General features: G+C 46.8%; 1 protein-coding gene across 1 annotated transcript; it reads right to left on the minus strand.

Annotated features, from left to right (window-relative positions):
• Positions 1-1,399: 1,399 nt before the first annotated feature.
• Positions 1,400-4,900, minus strand: CBLN1 (cerebellin 1 precursor). The gene is made up of 3 exons (XM_021704852.1): positions 4,560-4,900; positions 4,296-4,415; positions 1,400-3,043 (listed from the first exon to the last, which is right to left on the minus strand). Exons 1-3 carry the CDS (start codon positions 4,821-4,823, stop codon positions 2,846-2,848), a joined length of 582 nt encoding a protein of 193 aa, XP_021560527.1. The 5' UTR covers positions 4,824-4,900; the 3' UTR covers positions 1,400-2,845.
• Between the last annotated feature and the right edge of the window lie 10,489 nt (positions 4,901-15,389).

Here is a 15,389-nt window from a genome sequence, read left to right on the forward strand (position 1 = left end):
AGGGTGCTTCCAATTGAAGCAAAGAAACAGCAGGTGCAGAGGCATGAAGACAGGAGTGGGAGATGGGCTCAACAAATGGCAGAGGGAAGGGATCAGCAGTGGCTGGAGCCAGTCTGAGAAGGGTCTCTAATGCCAAAATCAGACCTTTGGGAAGACAGGGCCCCTCCCTCAGCTAGAACCAGGACAGAATCAAGGGATAATTTCCCCTCTCTGTCCCTCTTGGGGCCCACTTTCTCCCTTCTGGTTCACCTTCCGGGCTTCAGAGCTGGGGCTCCAGGTGAGCCTGAGTTCCTGAATGGGCAGGCTTCCTCTTTGCCTCCACCCCAGCCTCAGGCCTAGCATTCAGGAGACTGCCCCCAGGAGCCAGATCAGTTGCAGGTAACAGCCAGGACTCATTAAACCCAGGCCAAAGAACTGCAAGCCCATGTTCAAGTAACAGAGGATGGCTGGAATCTCAGAGCAGGAGGGACTCTTGAAGATTTTTTAATTCCTCTTTGTCTTTATAAGTTGGGCAAACTGAGGCCAGAGGAGGACTTGCCAAAGTCACCCAGCTGGAGCACAGCCTGGTGGTCCCAAAGCCTGGACAGACATGCTGGTGGTACCCTCCCCAGGAAGAGGGGTGACCAACCACCCACAGCAAGCAAGCTGACGGTGTGTTAGGGGCTCTGCTTCCTTGGGTCGTGACTACCCAACCAGCAGGGCCCATGAGCCCTCATCCTAGGTGGAGAGGAGAGTACCTGGTGCACCGTGGGTGCATGCCTGGCAGACTGGCTGTTCAGGAACAGAACAGTTGGATGGAGCTAGTTCCGCCGAAGACTCCAGTTCTCCGTGATCTCTCCCTCCCAACCGGAAGAATGCGGAGAAAGCATTTTTAAAAGTGTCCCTTTTTAAAAAGAATAGCTTTTCTTTTTAAATCTCTCTAGGGTTCAGGATTGCACCTCATCCCCACTTCCCTGCGAACTGACTACGGAGAGAGAATTGTGGGATAGATAGAGAAAAGCACTCCTCACTCCTGAAGTCCCTAGCTATCCCCCTGGGGACCTCGGGCCGCTGGGGCTTCGGAGAGCAGGGTTAGGGCTGCGTGCCCCCTGGATTGAGCGCGGAGGTGGAACAGGTCCGCGTTTCAAGGAAGGCCGCGTGCTCGGTGAATTTCAATCAGACGAGCCGCAGGAATTACGAGAAACATTGCTTATTGTGCTATTATTACCCCCCTTCTCCCCACCCCCCAGAAGCCAATTAAATTCACCCCTGAATCTCGGCTAGGAAAAAACTTCTAAAAGGATCAAAGCCAGAGGTGCTTATCCAGGCCCAGACTCTTGCCCCCAGGCCCTTGGCAGCCACCCGCTTCCTGGCGCCCGACCTCCCCGCTGCTGAAGCGACTGGGTCATACTTCCAGACTTAAAACGAAGTCGTTTATTTCAATTTTGCTTTCACATTATGTTCCGATACAATCAAAACTCCTGGACGAACCTCTTAAATGAAAGTCCTGCATTGAGCGCAATCACAGGTCCTGGGCGCCCGGGTAATACGGCAGGCGGACTCGGGATTCAGAGGCGGTGGTATAAAACATTCGCTGCTTCGGGAACTGTGGGGCGGTCAGTGGGGAAATCCAGGGGCAGAGGCGTGGGAGTCGTGCCGGCTCCTCCAATTGGGATTCTTCCTGATGCATTTGGACTTTGGAAAATCCAAACTTCGCTTCCAGGCCGGTAGTGGAGCCAGGCCTAACAAGATTTCGGCCAAAGCAGGGAGCACAGGCGAACGCGGGGCTGGCTCTAGGCCTGGCGCAAAAAGGAGCGCAGGCCGGCTTCGCAAGGATGCGCTTGAGCCCCGGCCTTTCCCAGGTTGCGTTCTCACCAAGGGTTGCGTTTTCACCAAGTCGACTTCCCGCGCCTCTGAGCCTCGCCCTTCCACAGCCCGCCCCCAAACCTCGCAGCTGGGAAAGATGCGGAGTTTAGAAAGCTGTTCCAGAAAAATAAAAGTCCCACTTCAACCTTATTGGGTTAAAGCAAAATTAAATCTTGGCTATTCACACGTATGTTACAGATGATGGGGAAGCGTCCGGAAGAACCTCCTGGCATTTAGTGGAGCCACAGAACACGAGGGCATTGACAAGCATCAAGACATCAAGCAGCCTTAGATTTCACGATCACTCCGAATAGGACATAGAAATACGGAAATACAGCCAGTTTCCACTGGGAAGAGTTCTTTGAATACAAACGATATATATTTATATATATTTTTGAACCAGTCACCCCTAAGGTGAGTCCTTTCTCTGCTAACAAGCAGCGGAGGACACAAAGTATCTTCAGCTAATTAAATCTTGAGCGGTGTTTTAAGAGCAATACTTGCCAAATTAAAACTACCTCCCCCATTCAAAACAAAACAAAAACCTTATCCCCTCTCCAAACTAAAAAGAGGGGAGGGGCATATTAGATTTCAGCAGGTGGAAAGATTCAGAGGGGTCTGAGGAGGAACATATTTCACATTATACAGTGAAATACAAAGTTTCTTTTGTATAAATTGTAGAGAATAGGAACATGGGGGTAGAAACAATGACAAGGCAGTCTTTCTTGATTACTTCAACCGGAATGGGGGAGACGAGTTTATTTTTGGAAATGGGAGTGCGCAGAGCTAAGCGGAATTTACTTCTCCTAATGAGGAAACGGACAGAGTAGTCCGACCACCCACGCGCACCTTTTACCCGGATACAGCTGGGGAACATGTAGGAAGTTTCAAGTCGTGCCGCTTTCTCGTCCTCTAAATTTCAGCCTCTTTCTCATTCCCCCTCCTGCCTTCCTCCTGCCTTCGCCCTCTCCCTGCCTCCATTCCGGTGGCGATGAGCCAGTCAGAGGGGAAACACCAGGAATCCGGAGAAGGTCGAGTACTTCCAGCCGCCCATCAAGTTCCCCCGCTCCAGCTTGAGGTATGCTCGGTCGCCTTTCTCCATCTGGATTAGAACTCCATTGCTGGCGGCCTCCCGGGTTACGTCCTGGTCACCAGCAAAGGCTGAAATCACCGGCCACCCGTTTAACATGAGGCTCACCTGGGAAAGAGAAAGGCCTGCTTCAGAGGAGCAACCTAGGCGGGTACCTAAGCGGCGGTAAAGACGCGAACCTTTGCCACTTGGCTAGCAGCCATAAAGGCCTGGGAACATGGTGGAAAGGGGTGGGGGTAGAAAAAGGAGCTTTGCCGCTTACTGCTGAAGGTCCAATGGGGCGAAAGGCAGCCAAACTGGGTGACAGGAAGGGCCTGCCCCCCAAAAGAGAGTCACTTTCATTCCTTGAGCGCGCCAAGCAAGTCCCGACTGCGCTCTTTTATCCAGTTTAATGAACCCGTAGGTAGTTCAGGTGCCCTGATACTTTTACCCCTCCCCCCCCAAAGAGAAACTCAGGCAACTGGAGTTTCCGGGAGAACAAACAAAACAAACAAAAACCCTGGTTCCTCCTGGTCCTAGCTGCCTGGAACTGTGGAGACAGAGTGGAGAAGCTGGGCGAGGGTTCTGGCTGATGAGAAATTTCACCAGCGCTGCACTCTGCTTCATCCCCAAACCCCGCTCAATTCCTATCCCAGATCCAGCCGTGCCACCACTGCCTGCTTTCTCCCTTGCCGTGGCATCAGCAGCCAAAGGCCCAGCGCCCTCTCACCAGCCGTGCATCCTGCCTTCTCTATCTGCCCAAAGGAAAGCTGGACACCTTCGGGAACCTGGAAAGCCGGTGAGTGCCGGCTGGAGCGCGGCTGGAGCCCAGAGGGAGTAGCACTACACCCCCTCCCTTCTTTCTCCACCCTTCAACCGCCTGGGCTCAGGCGCTGGTGGTTCAAAAACCCAGAGTCGGTCCCCAGAGGGATGCCAGGAGCCCCCCTGAGCTTGGTGCTGAAGGCACCCACACAGGAGTCCAGGCTTCCCAGCTGGGACAGGGAATGGGGATACTGTCTGTGGTGCTGAAGGCGAGGGTCGCAGAAAGCTGCTGGGAAGAGGGAACTGTCTCTGATGCTAGCCAGCAACCGCTATGGGAAATCCCTGCAGTTCCGTCGAAAAGGGGGATAACCTCTTTGGAGGGGCCCAGAAGGTGAAGGCAGGAAACTCTGTGTGGGAAGGGGACTAGGTTCCAAGAGCCGGCGAAAGAAGCAAGAAACAGTTGAAGCCACAGAACTGTGAGGCCCTGCTACTCGTCCAACCAAGCAACCCCAGGTATATGCAGCTGCCCCTTCTATCGCCCACCCCAATACGGCCCGCTCACTCCTGCCGCTAATAGCCCCCTACGCAGCCGGGGCCCGACCCTGAGGCGGTGGCTGACCTGAATGGTCTGTCTGTTGTAGACTTTAACCACGTGGAAGTTAAAACTGTAGATCCCTTTGCGCGGGGCGATGAAAGTGCTGCGTTCTGAATCAAAGTTGTTCCCGATGTTCACTAGTACCTATAAAGAGACAGGAACGAAGAGAGTAGGCAAGAGTCAGTCCCGAACTCCTGTCCCCGAGCCTCTGCAGAGCCGTGGAGTGAATCGAACATCAACCTTCCACCTCTCCCCCGCCCCGCAAACCAATCTGCATGGAGCACTCACCTGGTCAAAGTAGATGATCATAGTGCGATTACTCATCTCGGACGGCTCGTGGTTGGTGCTTCTAATGGCAGAGAAAGCCACCTTGGCGCTGCCAGAGCGTACAGAGATGCCCAGAGCTGTGCCCGTGGGATCGGACGTGGGGTTGGAGTCGCACACCACCAGGCACTTGCCTTCCAGCACGATGGGCTCCGTCTCATTCTGCCCGCGGGCCGGGCCCGCCAGCCACGCCGCCCCCAGCAGCAGCAGCTCCACGACGCCCAGCATCGCGACGCCGGCGCCCACCCCGCCCCCCACCCCGGGGGCTGATTGCGCCAGCCGCCCCCCCGCCCCAGCCCCACTCCGAAGCCCCCTCCTCAGCTCCGTTCGAAGCTTCGCAGACGCCGCTCCGGACGCTACTGCTCTTCCTCGCACTCCCAGGCAAGCGTGCCCCCCGCGCGTTGCTCCCGGAGCCCCGCCCGGCCCTCAGGGGTGCCGCGGCTGCCCAGCCGTACTTGGATGCATAGCCGCTGCCGCTCGGTCCCCGCTGCTTCCGCCGCCTCCAGCTCGCACCCGCCGCTGCCGCCGCCGCCGCCGCTCTGAATTATTGATGCAGCCGGCGCTGCAGCCGGAGCCGGCGGAGAGCGCGCGCCGGGCACAAAGGCGCGGACCGCCGCCGGGCCCCGCCCCCGCTGCCTCCTAGCCCGCCTCCCTCCACAGCTCCGCCCCCGCACCGGCCTAGGCTCCGCCCCCCAACCAATCCTAACGCGCCGCGCTCCCCGCTGAGCCAATGGCGGCGCTGTCCGCGCTCGGCCACCTGACCCCGGGCGCCGTTGTTATTAGGCGCGGCGAGGCGGGCGGTGCGCGGCAGCAGGGTTGGGCTCTGGCCGGGAGTCGGCTGAGGGAGCGAGGACTGGGGGCGCGCGCGCGCGCCCGTGCCCGGACTGTCCGCCGCGGCCGCTCGCTCTTTCGCCTCCCGCCTCATGCCAGCGTCTTATTCAGCCCCCTCAGCCCTTCCGCCCGCCTCCAATCGCCAGCCCGCAGGTAGGAGGCGGCGCGCGCGCCCGGGGTCGGGAATAGAATCGGGCGCGTGAGGCGCCCGTGTGTGGGCGCGCGGGGTGGGAGGGGAGCGCCCCCCAGCGGGCGCAGGCGCGAGGGGCAGCCGGCGCGCGGTGAGCTTGGGCGAGCGAGCTGGCCGGGCGGCCGGGCTGCAGGGCGCGTGCGTGCGCGACGGGGCGGGACGGGGCGGGGCGTGCGCGGTGCCCTCGGGGGGAGGTGCAGGTGCCGCGGTCGGGAGCCCGCTTGCTGGACTCCAGGCGAGTCTCAGCGCCGCCTCCCCAGCCCGCGGCCACCGCGATGGAGTTCGCCCAGCCGCCCTCGCCCGACTCTCGAACCCCCTTGTCTGTGGGCCGTGGAGTCCCAGCGAGTGTGCATTCCTTCGTTCTTTTATTCGGGATAGATCATTGAACGTGTACGAAGTGCCAGGCACTGGGCCGGGCGCTGAGGATGCCGTGGTGAGCCAAGGCAGATGAGACCCGCCTTCGTGCCTCTTACAGTCCAGCACACTAGGCAGTGACAAGTACAGTGGCGTTGCACGCAGTCTCATTTACCTGATCGCATTTTCTCTTTTGCACTTACAATTTAATATTGCATCCGTATTTTTTATGTACTGTGCCCCTTAACTGCTTGTTTTATCCACGTATACCTGCGCATCAAGCGTTGAGTGTAGACGTCATGTCTTGTGATTTATGGGCGATTTTTCAAGAGTAATTTTGACCCTACAAGAATTTTTGCCTCACGCATTGACTCAGAACTTTACACACACACACGTAATCACAAACGGGGAAGCAAAAACACAGTTTTGGTAAGTGGCAGGCAGAAGGGAGCTGCGGAGAGGGCGAGAGGAAGGGTTCGTTCCAGCCCGAGGAGCCAGCAGGCGGAGACTTGAAGGATGAACGCAGGCAGTTAACCCGGCGGAAGCAGAAGGACGAGCGGACCTCTCGGTCACGTCCAGAGCAGAAGCGCCGGCTCCGGACCCCGAGCAGAGGCGGGTGGGGATACTGGCCACCGGCGCAACTAGCGCTGCGGTCACCCCCGGGCGACCTTGAACCTGCATGTTCAGCGGAGCCAGAGCAGACGAGCGGCAGGAGGCGGCCCGGCACAAGCCCGGGGATCTGGCAAGATCTGGGAGCGCGGACTGACTGCATTTCCTTTCAACATCAGGGTTTGCCACCAGCGGGGTCTGCCGCCCCTAGGGTACGCGCTCCCCCACGCGGGGAAACCTGTCTTGGAATCGCCAGTAGCCGCGCCTTTCAGCTTCTCAACCTCCCTTTGTTTCTTTGAGACTTCCATAGCTGTCTAAAGAATTATCTGGGGGGAACCCCATCTCTGACACCCGCCTCTGTTTGGACTTGCCAGGGCCACTGGGCTTGCCAGGAGAAAGGGAAAGGGTGGGGAAACAGGCAACAATTTTACTTTAAATTAAAATGACACAAAAATATTTTTTTCAACTCCAGTCTTTTTGAGACATCCCCAGAAAGCGTTGCCACCTGCGATTACACCTAATGTGAGAGCATGAACTAATTTAAGAGGTGAGGGCTGAGTAATGAGACTGCATCCAGTATAGCGGCCACCCAGGATAGCTGGCAGCTGCGGCCGCAGAGGGTCCCTGGAGAAGCACTCACGCAGAACCTACGATATACTCTACACTGAGGACCAGCCCTGTCCGGGAAAGCCTATTTTCATGGAGCTCACAAGCCGGACTGAGATTACCTGGAGGGGGTCGGTCGCCAGCTCCTTGTTCCTCTTCTCTTCCTGGAGAGGCTGTAGCAGGGCAGTGCCCCAGCCTGAACTGCCATCTATATGCCAGTGATGCCCCATTTTGCATTTCCTATCTCAGCCTCTCTGCAGCCCGGGCCTGCCATCCTGAGGGCCTGCTGGACCTTGTAGCTTATATACCCTACAGGCATGTTTAATTGACCCACACCTTGTCTCCTTCCTTGCCTCCCAAACTCTGCCCCTTCCTCCTTCTCCTGTTCCAGTGACGACAGCTGCACCCACTTGGGACCCCCCCCCCGCCCCAATATCTAATTTGACTCCATCTCTGTCCTATTGTTTGAACCATTCTCATAGGGGTACCTATTGGGCATTCATTTGTCTGGCCTGGGCTGTTTCAAGAGCCTCCTAATTGATCATTGAGGGATTAGTGCAACAATTGCACCCCGGCTCTGCTATATACTGTTTATCTTCCATTTGATGAATATCTAGTGAATGACTTGAGATACGTAACCTCCGCTTTTTTTCCCATGAAGTGAGACTTCTGTGGTCACCAGATTTCAGATTGATCACTCTTCTAGCATTCTCCATCCCTTTTCCACATAGTATGTGTTCAAAAAATAATGAATATTAATTTAATGTTAATAGGTATTTACTTTCCTGAGTTGTGGTGATTAAATGAGATAATATATATAGGGAGGAAAATCCATTAGAAACCTCAAAAGCAGTCATGTTTATTTTTAGCGTTGTCTCATTTTAGACCCAGGATTCTTTTAGCTGCAAACGAGGAAGCAGATTCAAACTGGCTTAAGTATAATGGACTTTATCTGATTAACGCAAAAAGGCTACGAGTACATCTTGCCAGTGGAAATATGGCTGGATCTGCCAGTCAAGGTTATCAAGATCTGTTTTCTGGTTTGGGCTTCATTTTCAGATAAGTCATTTCCTAATGATAGCTCCTTAGATGCTACTACCAACTTAGTCCTAGCAAGAAAGAGAGATGACTTCTCAAAAGTCTCAGGGCTCTTCTTATAGGGGCAGTCTGAGTCACTTGCCCCTTTCTGAACATAGAGAAGGGACTGTTCTCCTGAGTAAACTTGAATTCAGGTGTCTTCCTCTGAAAAGGCATTTGGTGTTAGCTGCACGCTGTCTAGACTAGGGGGGTTCTCCAAAGGAAAATTGCAGAAGGGATGCTGGGCAGGCAGAAATAACACATGTCTATTTTAGTCTCTCACCAAGGGTCAGCTGCAATGTATTTCACCCAAAAACAACAGTGATGAAGACTGATACAGTAGCCAAAACAATAGATGTGTTTGTCTTGGTCCTTTTGGATCTTCAAGACGTCAGCTAAACAATGAAATTAGACGCTATCAACCATGACGTTACTTAAGGGTTAGCTTTGAAGCCTGGATGCACTTTGAATGGTAGAGCCAGATAAGTGTAAATAATTAAGTAATTGTAACATTCTATTCTAAAAGGTTATTTTGATAACATTATGTTGGAATTGACTTTTTTCTATTCATTTTTTAGGCTCCTAAAAAGATAAAAATTTCATTTCTTCGTGGATAGGCACCTAAAATTCTTCATCATTTATCGATTAATAAAAACAAATAGAAATTTGAGAGAGAACATCCAAAAAATAAAAAGATTGAGTTAGGTCATATTTGAAATTTAAGACTATAGGGTTTAACCTGTTAAGACTTTTCAGATGTTGAAATATTGGTAAAGTATTATAAAACCATTGATCTGAAGCTTTTAAAGTAATGCATTGTAGAGATTTAGGCAACTACAAGATTGCAAATAATGATTGTATACTGTTGCTGTTATATCCTTTACTTGCTGCTTTAAATTCAGCCTTCTGTTTCGATGAAGTAAACAGTTTATTACCCTTCACTGCATTCTGAATTTCCCACCACAGTGCATTTTGAGACATGAATATAACAGCTGTCTTGATCCCACTCACCCCACATCCTGGGAAAAAAGCAATCCCCTATTTTTAGAATAAGGGAGCATTTTCAGGAAAGGGGAAATATTTTCTCATTGGATATACAATGAACTTGTCCTTTTATTAAATCAAAATGGATTCTCTAGTGTTTATATACATCAAACAGCATTTTATCTCTTAGTCCTGTGGTTCAAAGGCCCAAACAGTATAATTCACTAGTATTTAGTTGATTTGCCCATAAAGCAGAAGAGAATGACTAGTTTGTTCTGAAGTGTTAAGTTTAGGACTTCAAGGGTCAAGGTCATTTCAAATTAAAGCTTGGATCTCTTCTATATAAAATATAAAAATGATTCTAAGTTGTACCAAGTATGAAATAAGATTTGAAATTTCACCCAAACCTGTCTTCCTGGTATGTCTTTATTTTTTTGCCTACTCAGACTCATTTTAAATGCCACATTTTTGCTGTTTAAGTTTTAAAAGTTACATTACAAAATAAACTTTAAAATTGGACACTTACCAAATACAGGATTACTTTTTAATGAAGGCCAGTTTTGTGGTAACATTTTAATTCTTTTTAAAAAAACTTGGATCTTAAAAAATCAAAGAATATATTCACAATATATTTAGCTTTTATGTATGTTAATACCAAACTATGCATTTTCTAGCCTCTATTCTGAAGGCGAGACTATGTGTCTTCTAAATTGAGATACTGGCACCGTTTTTAAAACAATACCTTGGATCTGCTGTGGTATGTGCTGGTAAGAATTTTATATGAAGCTGTTGTTCAAGTACACGCCATTAAGATCAAAGGAAAAAAAAATGTAATCCTACAGAGCTGCTCTTGAGAGAAAAGTCACATAGGTAACATCAAACAGTAGTTGGAATTTTTCCAAGAAGTAATTATCTGTGTGCTTTTGGGGTAGTTGATTATGGGGACAAACCAAGGTTTGGCCAATTCAGCAAACATTTATCGAGTGCCTGCAATGCGCGAGACACTGTTTTAGGACCTGTGGCTACTGCAAAGATGAATCACATATGCTTCCTGCCCTCCAGGACCTTGTTTCGTGGTAGTCAGAGATGAATACATGGAGAACCTCCATTTAAGACTTCCAGATGTACTCAAAAGGCTTCTTAATAGTGGGACTGTCTATGTTCTCATGTGGTAGCTTTGGTTATTCTCCGTATTTGTTTACATTTATCCTATTAATCAGAAGACATGCAAAAATTACACACACACATGAAATTAATAGATTAGAGAACATTCAAATATCTCAGGTATGTAATTCACATGCATTTGACGTTTTTCAAAGAAATGGTGAGTGTTGTCATCATTGGTGGGTGGCTGGGTTAACATTTGGAAAAAGGTATCACCAACCTTAATAGGGATCTTAGGGAAATTTCCTGGATTTTGCATTCACTGACAGTAGTGTAGACTTCCTGCAGCTCAGAGTGCTCTCAGGATGGGGTCTTAGAGAAAGGTCTGTTTAACTGGAGGACTCTGAACACAGACTTCTGTGTTACCAGGAGGTAAACAAAAGGAAGAATTTAAATAGAACTTGAAGGGGGGAAATGCAGAAGAAAAAGGAGTTTTTGTTTTTTATTTATTTTTTTTAAAGATTTTATTTATTTATTTGAGAGAGAGAGAATGAGAGAGAGCAAGCACATGAGAGGGGGGAGGGTCAGAGGGAGAAGCAGACTCCCTGCCGAGCAGGGAGCCCGATGCGGGACTCGATCCCGGGACTCCAGGATCATGACCTGAGCCAAAGGCAGTCACTTAACCAACTGAGCCACCCGGGCGCCCCTTGTTTTTTATTTTTTAAAATTGAAGTGTAGCTGACACACAATGTCACATTAGTGTCATATGTATAATATAATGATTCAACAAGTCTATACATTATGCTGTGCTCACCCCAAGTGTAGCTACCATCTGTCACCATACAACACTTTTATGGTACCATTGACTATATTTCCTATTCTGTACCTTTTATCCCCATGATTTATGCATTCCATAACTCAAAGCCTGCACCTCCTATTCCCCTTCACCTATTTTTCCCACCTTTCTCCCCTCTAGCAACCACCAGTTTGTTCTCTGTATTTATGGGTCTGTTCCTGTTTTTTGTTTGTTTGTTCATTTGTTTTTTAGATACCACATATAAGTGAAATCATATAGTATTTGTCTTTCTCTGATTATTTCACTTAGCATAATACTGTCTAGGTCCATCCATGTTGTTGCAAATGGCAAGATCTCATTCTTTTTTATGGCTGAGTAATAGTCCATACATATATGTGTGTGTGTGTGTGTGTATGTAATGGAATACATATATATGTGTATACATATGTGTGTGTATTACATTTTATTTCTCCATTCATCTATTGATGGACACTGAGGTTGCCATATCTTGGCTATTGTAAATAATGCTGCAATAAACATAGGGGTGCCTATATCTTTTTGAATTAGTGTATTCATTTTCTTTGGGTATATACCCAGTAGTGGAATTACTGGATCATATGGTATTTCTATTTTTAAGTTTTTGAGAAACCTCCATACTGTTCTCCACAATGGCTGCACAAATTTACATTCCCACCAACAGTGCATAAGGATTCCTTTTCCTCTACATCATCACCAACACTTGTTATTTCTTATCTTTTTGGGACTAGCCATTCTGACAGGTGTGAGGTGATAGCTCATTGTGGTTTTAATTTGCATTTCCCTGATAATGAGTGGTTCTTGTGTCTGTTGGCATTCTGTATGTCTTCTTTGGGAAAATGTGCATTCAGGTCCTCTGCCCACTTTTAATCAGATTATTTGTTTAGAGTTTTTGTATTTTTAAAAATTATTTGCCCAAAATGATATTTTCTGGTAGCCTTCTTAGAAATTAAGTCAGAGGAGCATGCTTAGTTTTGCTCCTTTGCGTCAGACCTCAGTGATAGTTATGTGATTGGGCTCCCTAGTGCTATGCTCCCCTACTGCTCTGCCTTCTTCTTCCTGTTCTTGCCCCTAGAAGCTGACTCCTTCTAATTGGCTTCTGTTTTGGCCAATGGAAGGTATAAGCAGAGGATCAGAGAGAAGGGGAGAGAGAAGTTGGAATATTTCTTCCTGCCTTCTCCCTGAATCAGTGCAGGTAGTATGAAAAATGACCCTGAAAAATCTCTGGTGGTAGCTTCCCTTTTCAGGATTGTAGCTCCTACTCAGTGACCCTTCCTCCTCTCTTGGGCTTGAGCTCTCATGCCAGGAGCATTCTTCTCCCATTGTATCTTCTGCCTGAGGATGGGGGATTTGCCAGTCCCTGGGTTCTTAGCATCCCGTGTTGATTCCCCTGACCCTGCCAACACCTCTGTAGGTCGTCCCTTCATTAAAAATCTTTCCATTTGAACTGAGTTTAATTCTGTTTCCTCCTGGGTTCTCAGTGATACACTGTATCAGAACAAAACCTTGCTTCACCTTCAGAACCAACAGATTTGATAATTTTATCCTCTTGTGGAACCATTAGTTGTTTTATCATAGAAAATCACTATGAATTAAACCCTGATTTATTACAAAACCAGATTAGATACATGACATGACCAAAGTTGTGTATTTCAAACAAAACCATTCATGTCAAGTTTTAAAAATTAACCTCTGATAGATGTAATTATGCTATTTCCAGAATATTAAAGTGAAAATATTAAAAGAAGTATTCTTTAAAGTAGCAAATGCTAAACTGCGAAGTAAATTACATCCTATCCAACTGCAATACAAGAATATGTTAATATCTTGAGAAAAATACAGTATTATTTTGTAAACTCATAAAGGTATTTTGAGTTTTTAAAATGTGAAAACCTTACCAAAATGTGTTTTATTGTTGGGAAAATATGACAATTACTATTTACTTTTTAAGCTTGTAAACTTTTATCTGTGCATACTTCAACAAATAAGGATTTTATTGTTATATAACATAGATAATATTTTAGATTTTAAAATACCGGATTGAAAGGAAACCATGATAAAGTATATTTCAATATATAGATACTAATGAGGGAATCTTTTTTTAAGATATATATATATTTTTTTAAGTAATCTCTAGGCACAATGTGGGGCTAGAACTCACAACCCGAAGATTGAGAGTCACATGCTGTATGGACTGAACCAACCAGGTGCACCCTAGTCCATTTAATTCAATTATTTCATTTAATTTCACACCACTGCCCAGTATTGGTTGAGGCCCTTACCAAAACAGTATAAATGCTAGTTAGGAAACGTAAAGCAATTAGAAAGCAAACTTTGGCAAGTAAGTGGCAACAAAAGTTAGAATAAATTTAATGAAAATATCTATTAAATCTTAGTGTTTACTGAGCTAGAAGAACAGCCCGGTTGAATTACTATTTCCTCTGGTTGTTATAGTAATATACTGTACAGTGTAGCTGTTTTTAAGTAACTATTGATGTACTGAAATTTATCTATGGTTTTGTTACTATATTATAATATTTCATGAATAGTCCATCCTCACTTACTATGAAATTGATCCTAATAATTATGCACCAACAATACCAAGATGACAGGGTATTACTGCAGTGAAACTTCTATGGCCTTTTTTAGATAAATAAATATCAGAATTTTGGATCTTTAACCTGGAGTGTCTTGTTTTTTAATTGAGATATAAGTGACACATAACATTATATTAGTTTTAGGTATACAACATAATTATTCAATATTTGTTACATATTGAGAAATGATCACCAGAACGAATTTAGTTAACATCCATCACCAAATATGGTTATAAATTTTTTCTTGTGATGAGAACTTTTAAGATATTCTCTCTTAGCAACTTTCCAATACACAATACAATATTATTAACTATAGTCACCAATGCTATACATTACATCCCCAGGACTTATGTATTTTATAACTGGAAGTTTGTACCTTTTGACTCCCTTCACCCATTTTGCCCACCCCCCACCATGGAGTGTCTTGAACCTTAAATGTTGAATCTTAATTTTTATCAAGTTAGCTGCCTACATTTTACAGATTGGGGCCTAGGGAGGGTAAGCTCCCTGAGACAGTCCATGCAACACAGTGGTACTTGTGTTGGCTCTAAAATCAGAATGCAAAGGCTAAAACCTCACGCCCATGCCTAGTAGGCAAGAGCCCTTTGATGAGCTGTATAACTCTGTGTTTAGTTTTCTCATCAAACGAGTAGGAATAAAATAAGCATCTACCCTAAGGGCTGATTTTAAGGATGGAATGAGATCATCCACATGATTAGCCTGAACCTGGCACGTGCTATCCAATCCATGAGTGCTACTGCTCTTCTCCTGCCTGGGTGCCCAGGTAGAAGGAATGCCAAAATTAGAACCCCAGGTGCGACGACATCCACTGCCCCAGGCTTGCTCCAGACTCATCTTGAGGTTGACTAGGCACCCACCTAGTGGTTTTTCTTCTGTTGCTGCACAAAAGTTCAGGCGATAACGTCTTTGTTTGATTTTGGTAGATATATTCCATTGAAAGTCCTCATGCCCAAATTTAAAACAAAGACAATTTATATACCCCAATAACAATATACACAATTGACCCAGCTTCACAAACACAGCATGCACCAAATTTATATTTTCTGTATTTATTTACTCATTCAACTAATGTGTGTTGACCACCCACTATGTGACAAGCATTTGATGTGGGGATCAGGGATATATCAGTGAATAAAAGAGAAGACTTCCTGCCCTCTATGGAGGATATCTGGGAAGAGGTTTGATTTTGTGGCAACCATGTTCTTCTCACTGTAAGAATAAAGCTAAATTGGCCCCATGTCATTGATGCACACAATTATGAAACTAGTTTCTTTCTGTGAAATATCCTTAAACATCCCAACTCAGGAGTTAGCAATTTTTAAAATGACATTAAATTTTTTTTCATTTCTATCTTGGAATTTAATCATAAAATCATATATGTTATAAATTTATGTTGTTATTTCCATTTTTAAGTTCAAGGGACTCCAAGGACTATGAATGTAGCTGCCTGTAAATGAAGGATGAAGGTACTTAATATGTTGAATTGGCACATTTTGTCAATTGAGAGTGGTTTACTTATTTTTAGTCTATGAAAAGTTTTAAAAATAAAATTTAATGTGCCCGGGCGCCTGGGTGGCTCAGATGGTTAA

Source organism: Neomonachus schauinslandi, chromosome 16 (genome assembly GCF_002201575.2).
Source record: "Neomonachus schauinslandi chromosome 16, ASM220157v2, whole genome shotgun sequence".
Classification (NCBI taxonomy): domain Eukaryota; kingdom Metazoa; phylum Chordata; class Mammalia; order Carnivora; family Phocidae; genus Neomonachus; species Neomonachus schauinslandi.

What these genes read in the sequence shown, in the direction of transcription:
- CBLN1 (XM_021704852.1), bottom strand. Translation starts at nt 4,823, where the DNA reads ATGCTGGGCGTCGTGGAGCTGCTGCTGCTGGGGGCGGCGTGGCTGGCG. An exon ending in TGATCATCTACTTTGACCAG is followed by an intron (nt 4,416 to 4,559) that starts GTGAGTGCTCCA and finishes GTCTCTTTATAG; the next exon opens with GTACTAGTGAACATCGGGAA. An exon ending in ACAACAGACAGACCATTCAG is followed by an intron (nt 3,044 to 4,295) that starts GTCAGCCACCGC and finishes TCTCTTTCCCAG; the next exon opens with GTGAGCCTCATGTTAAACGG.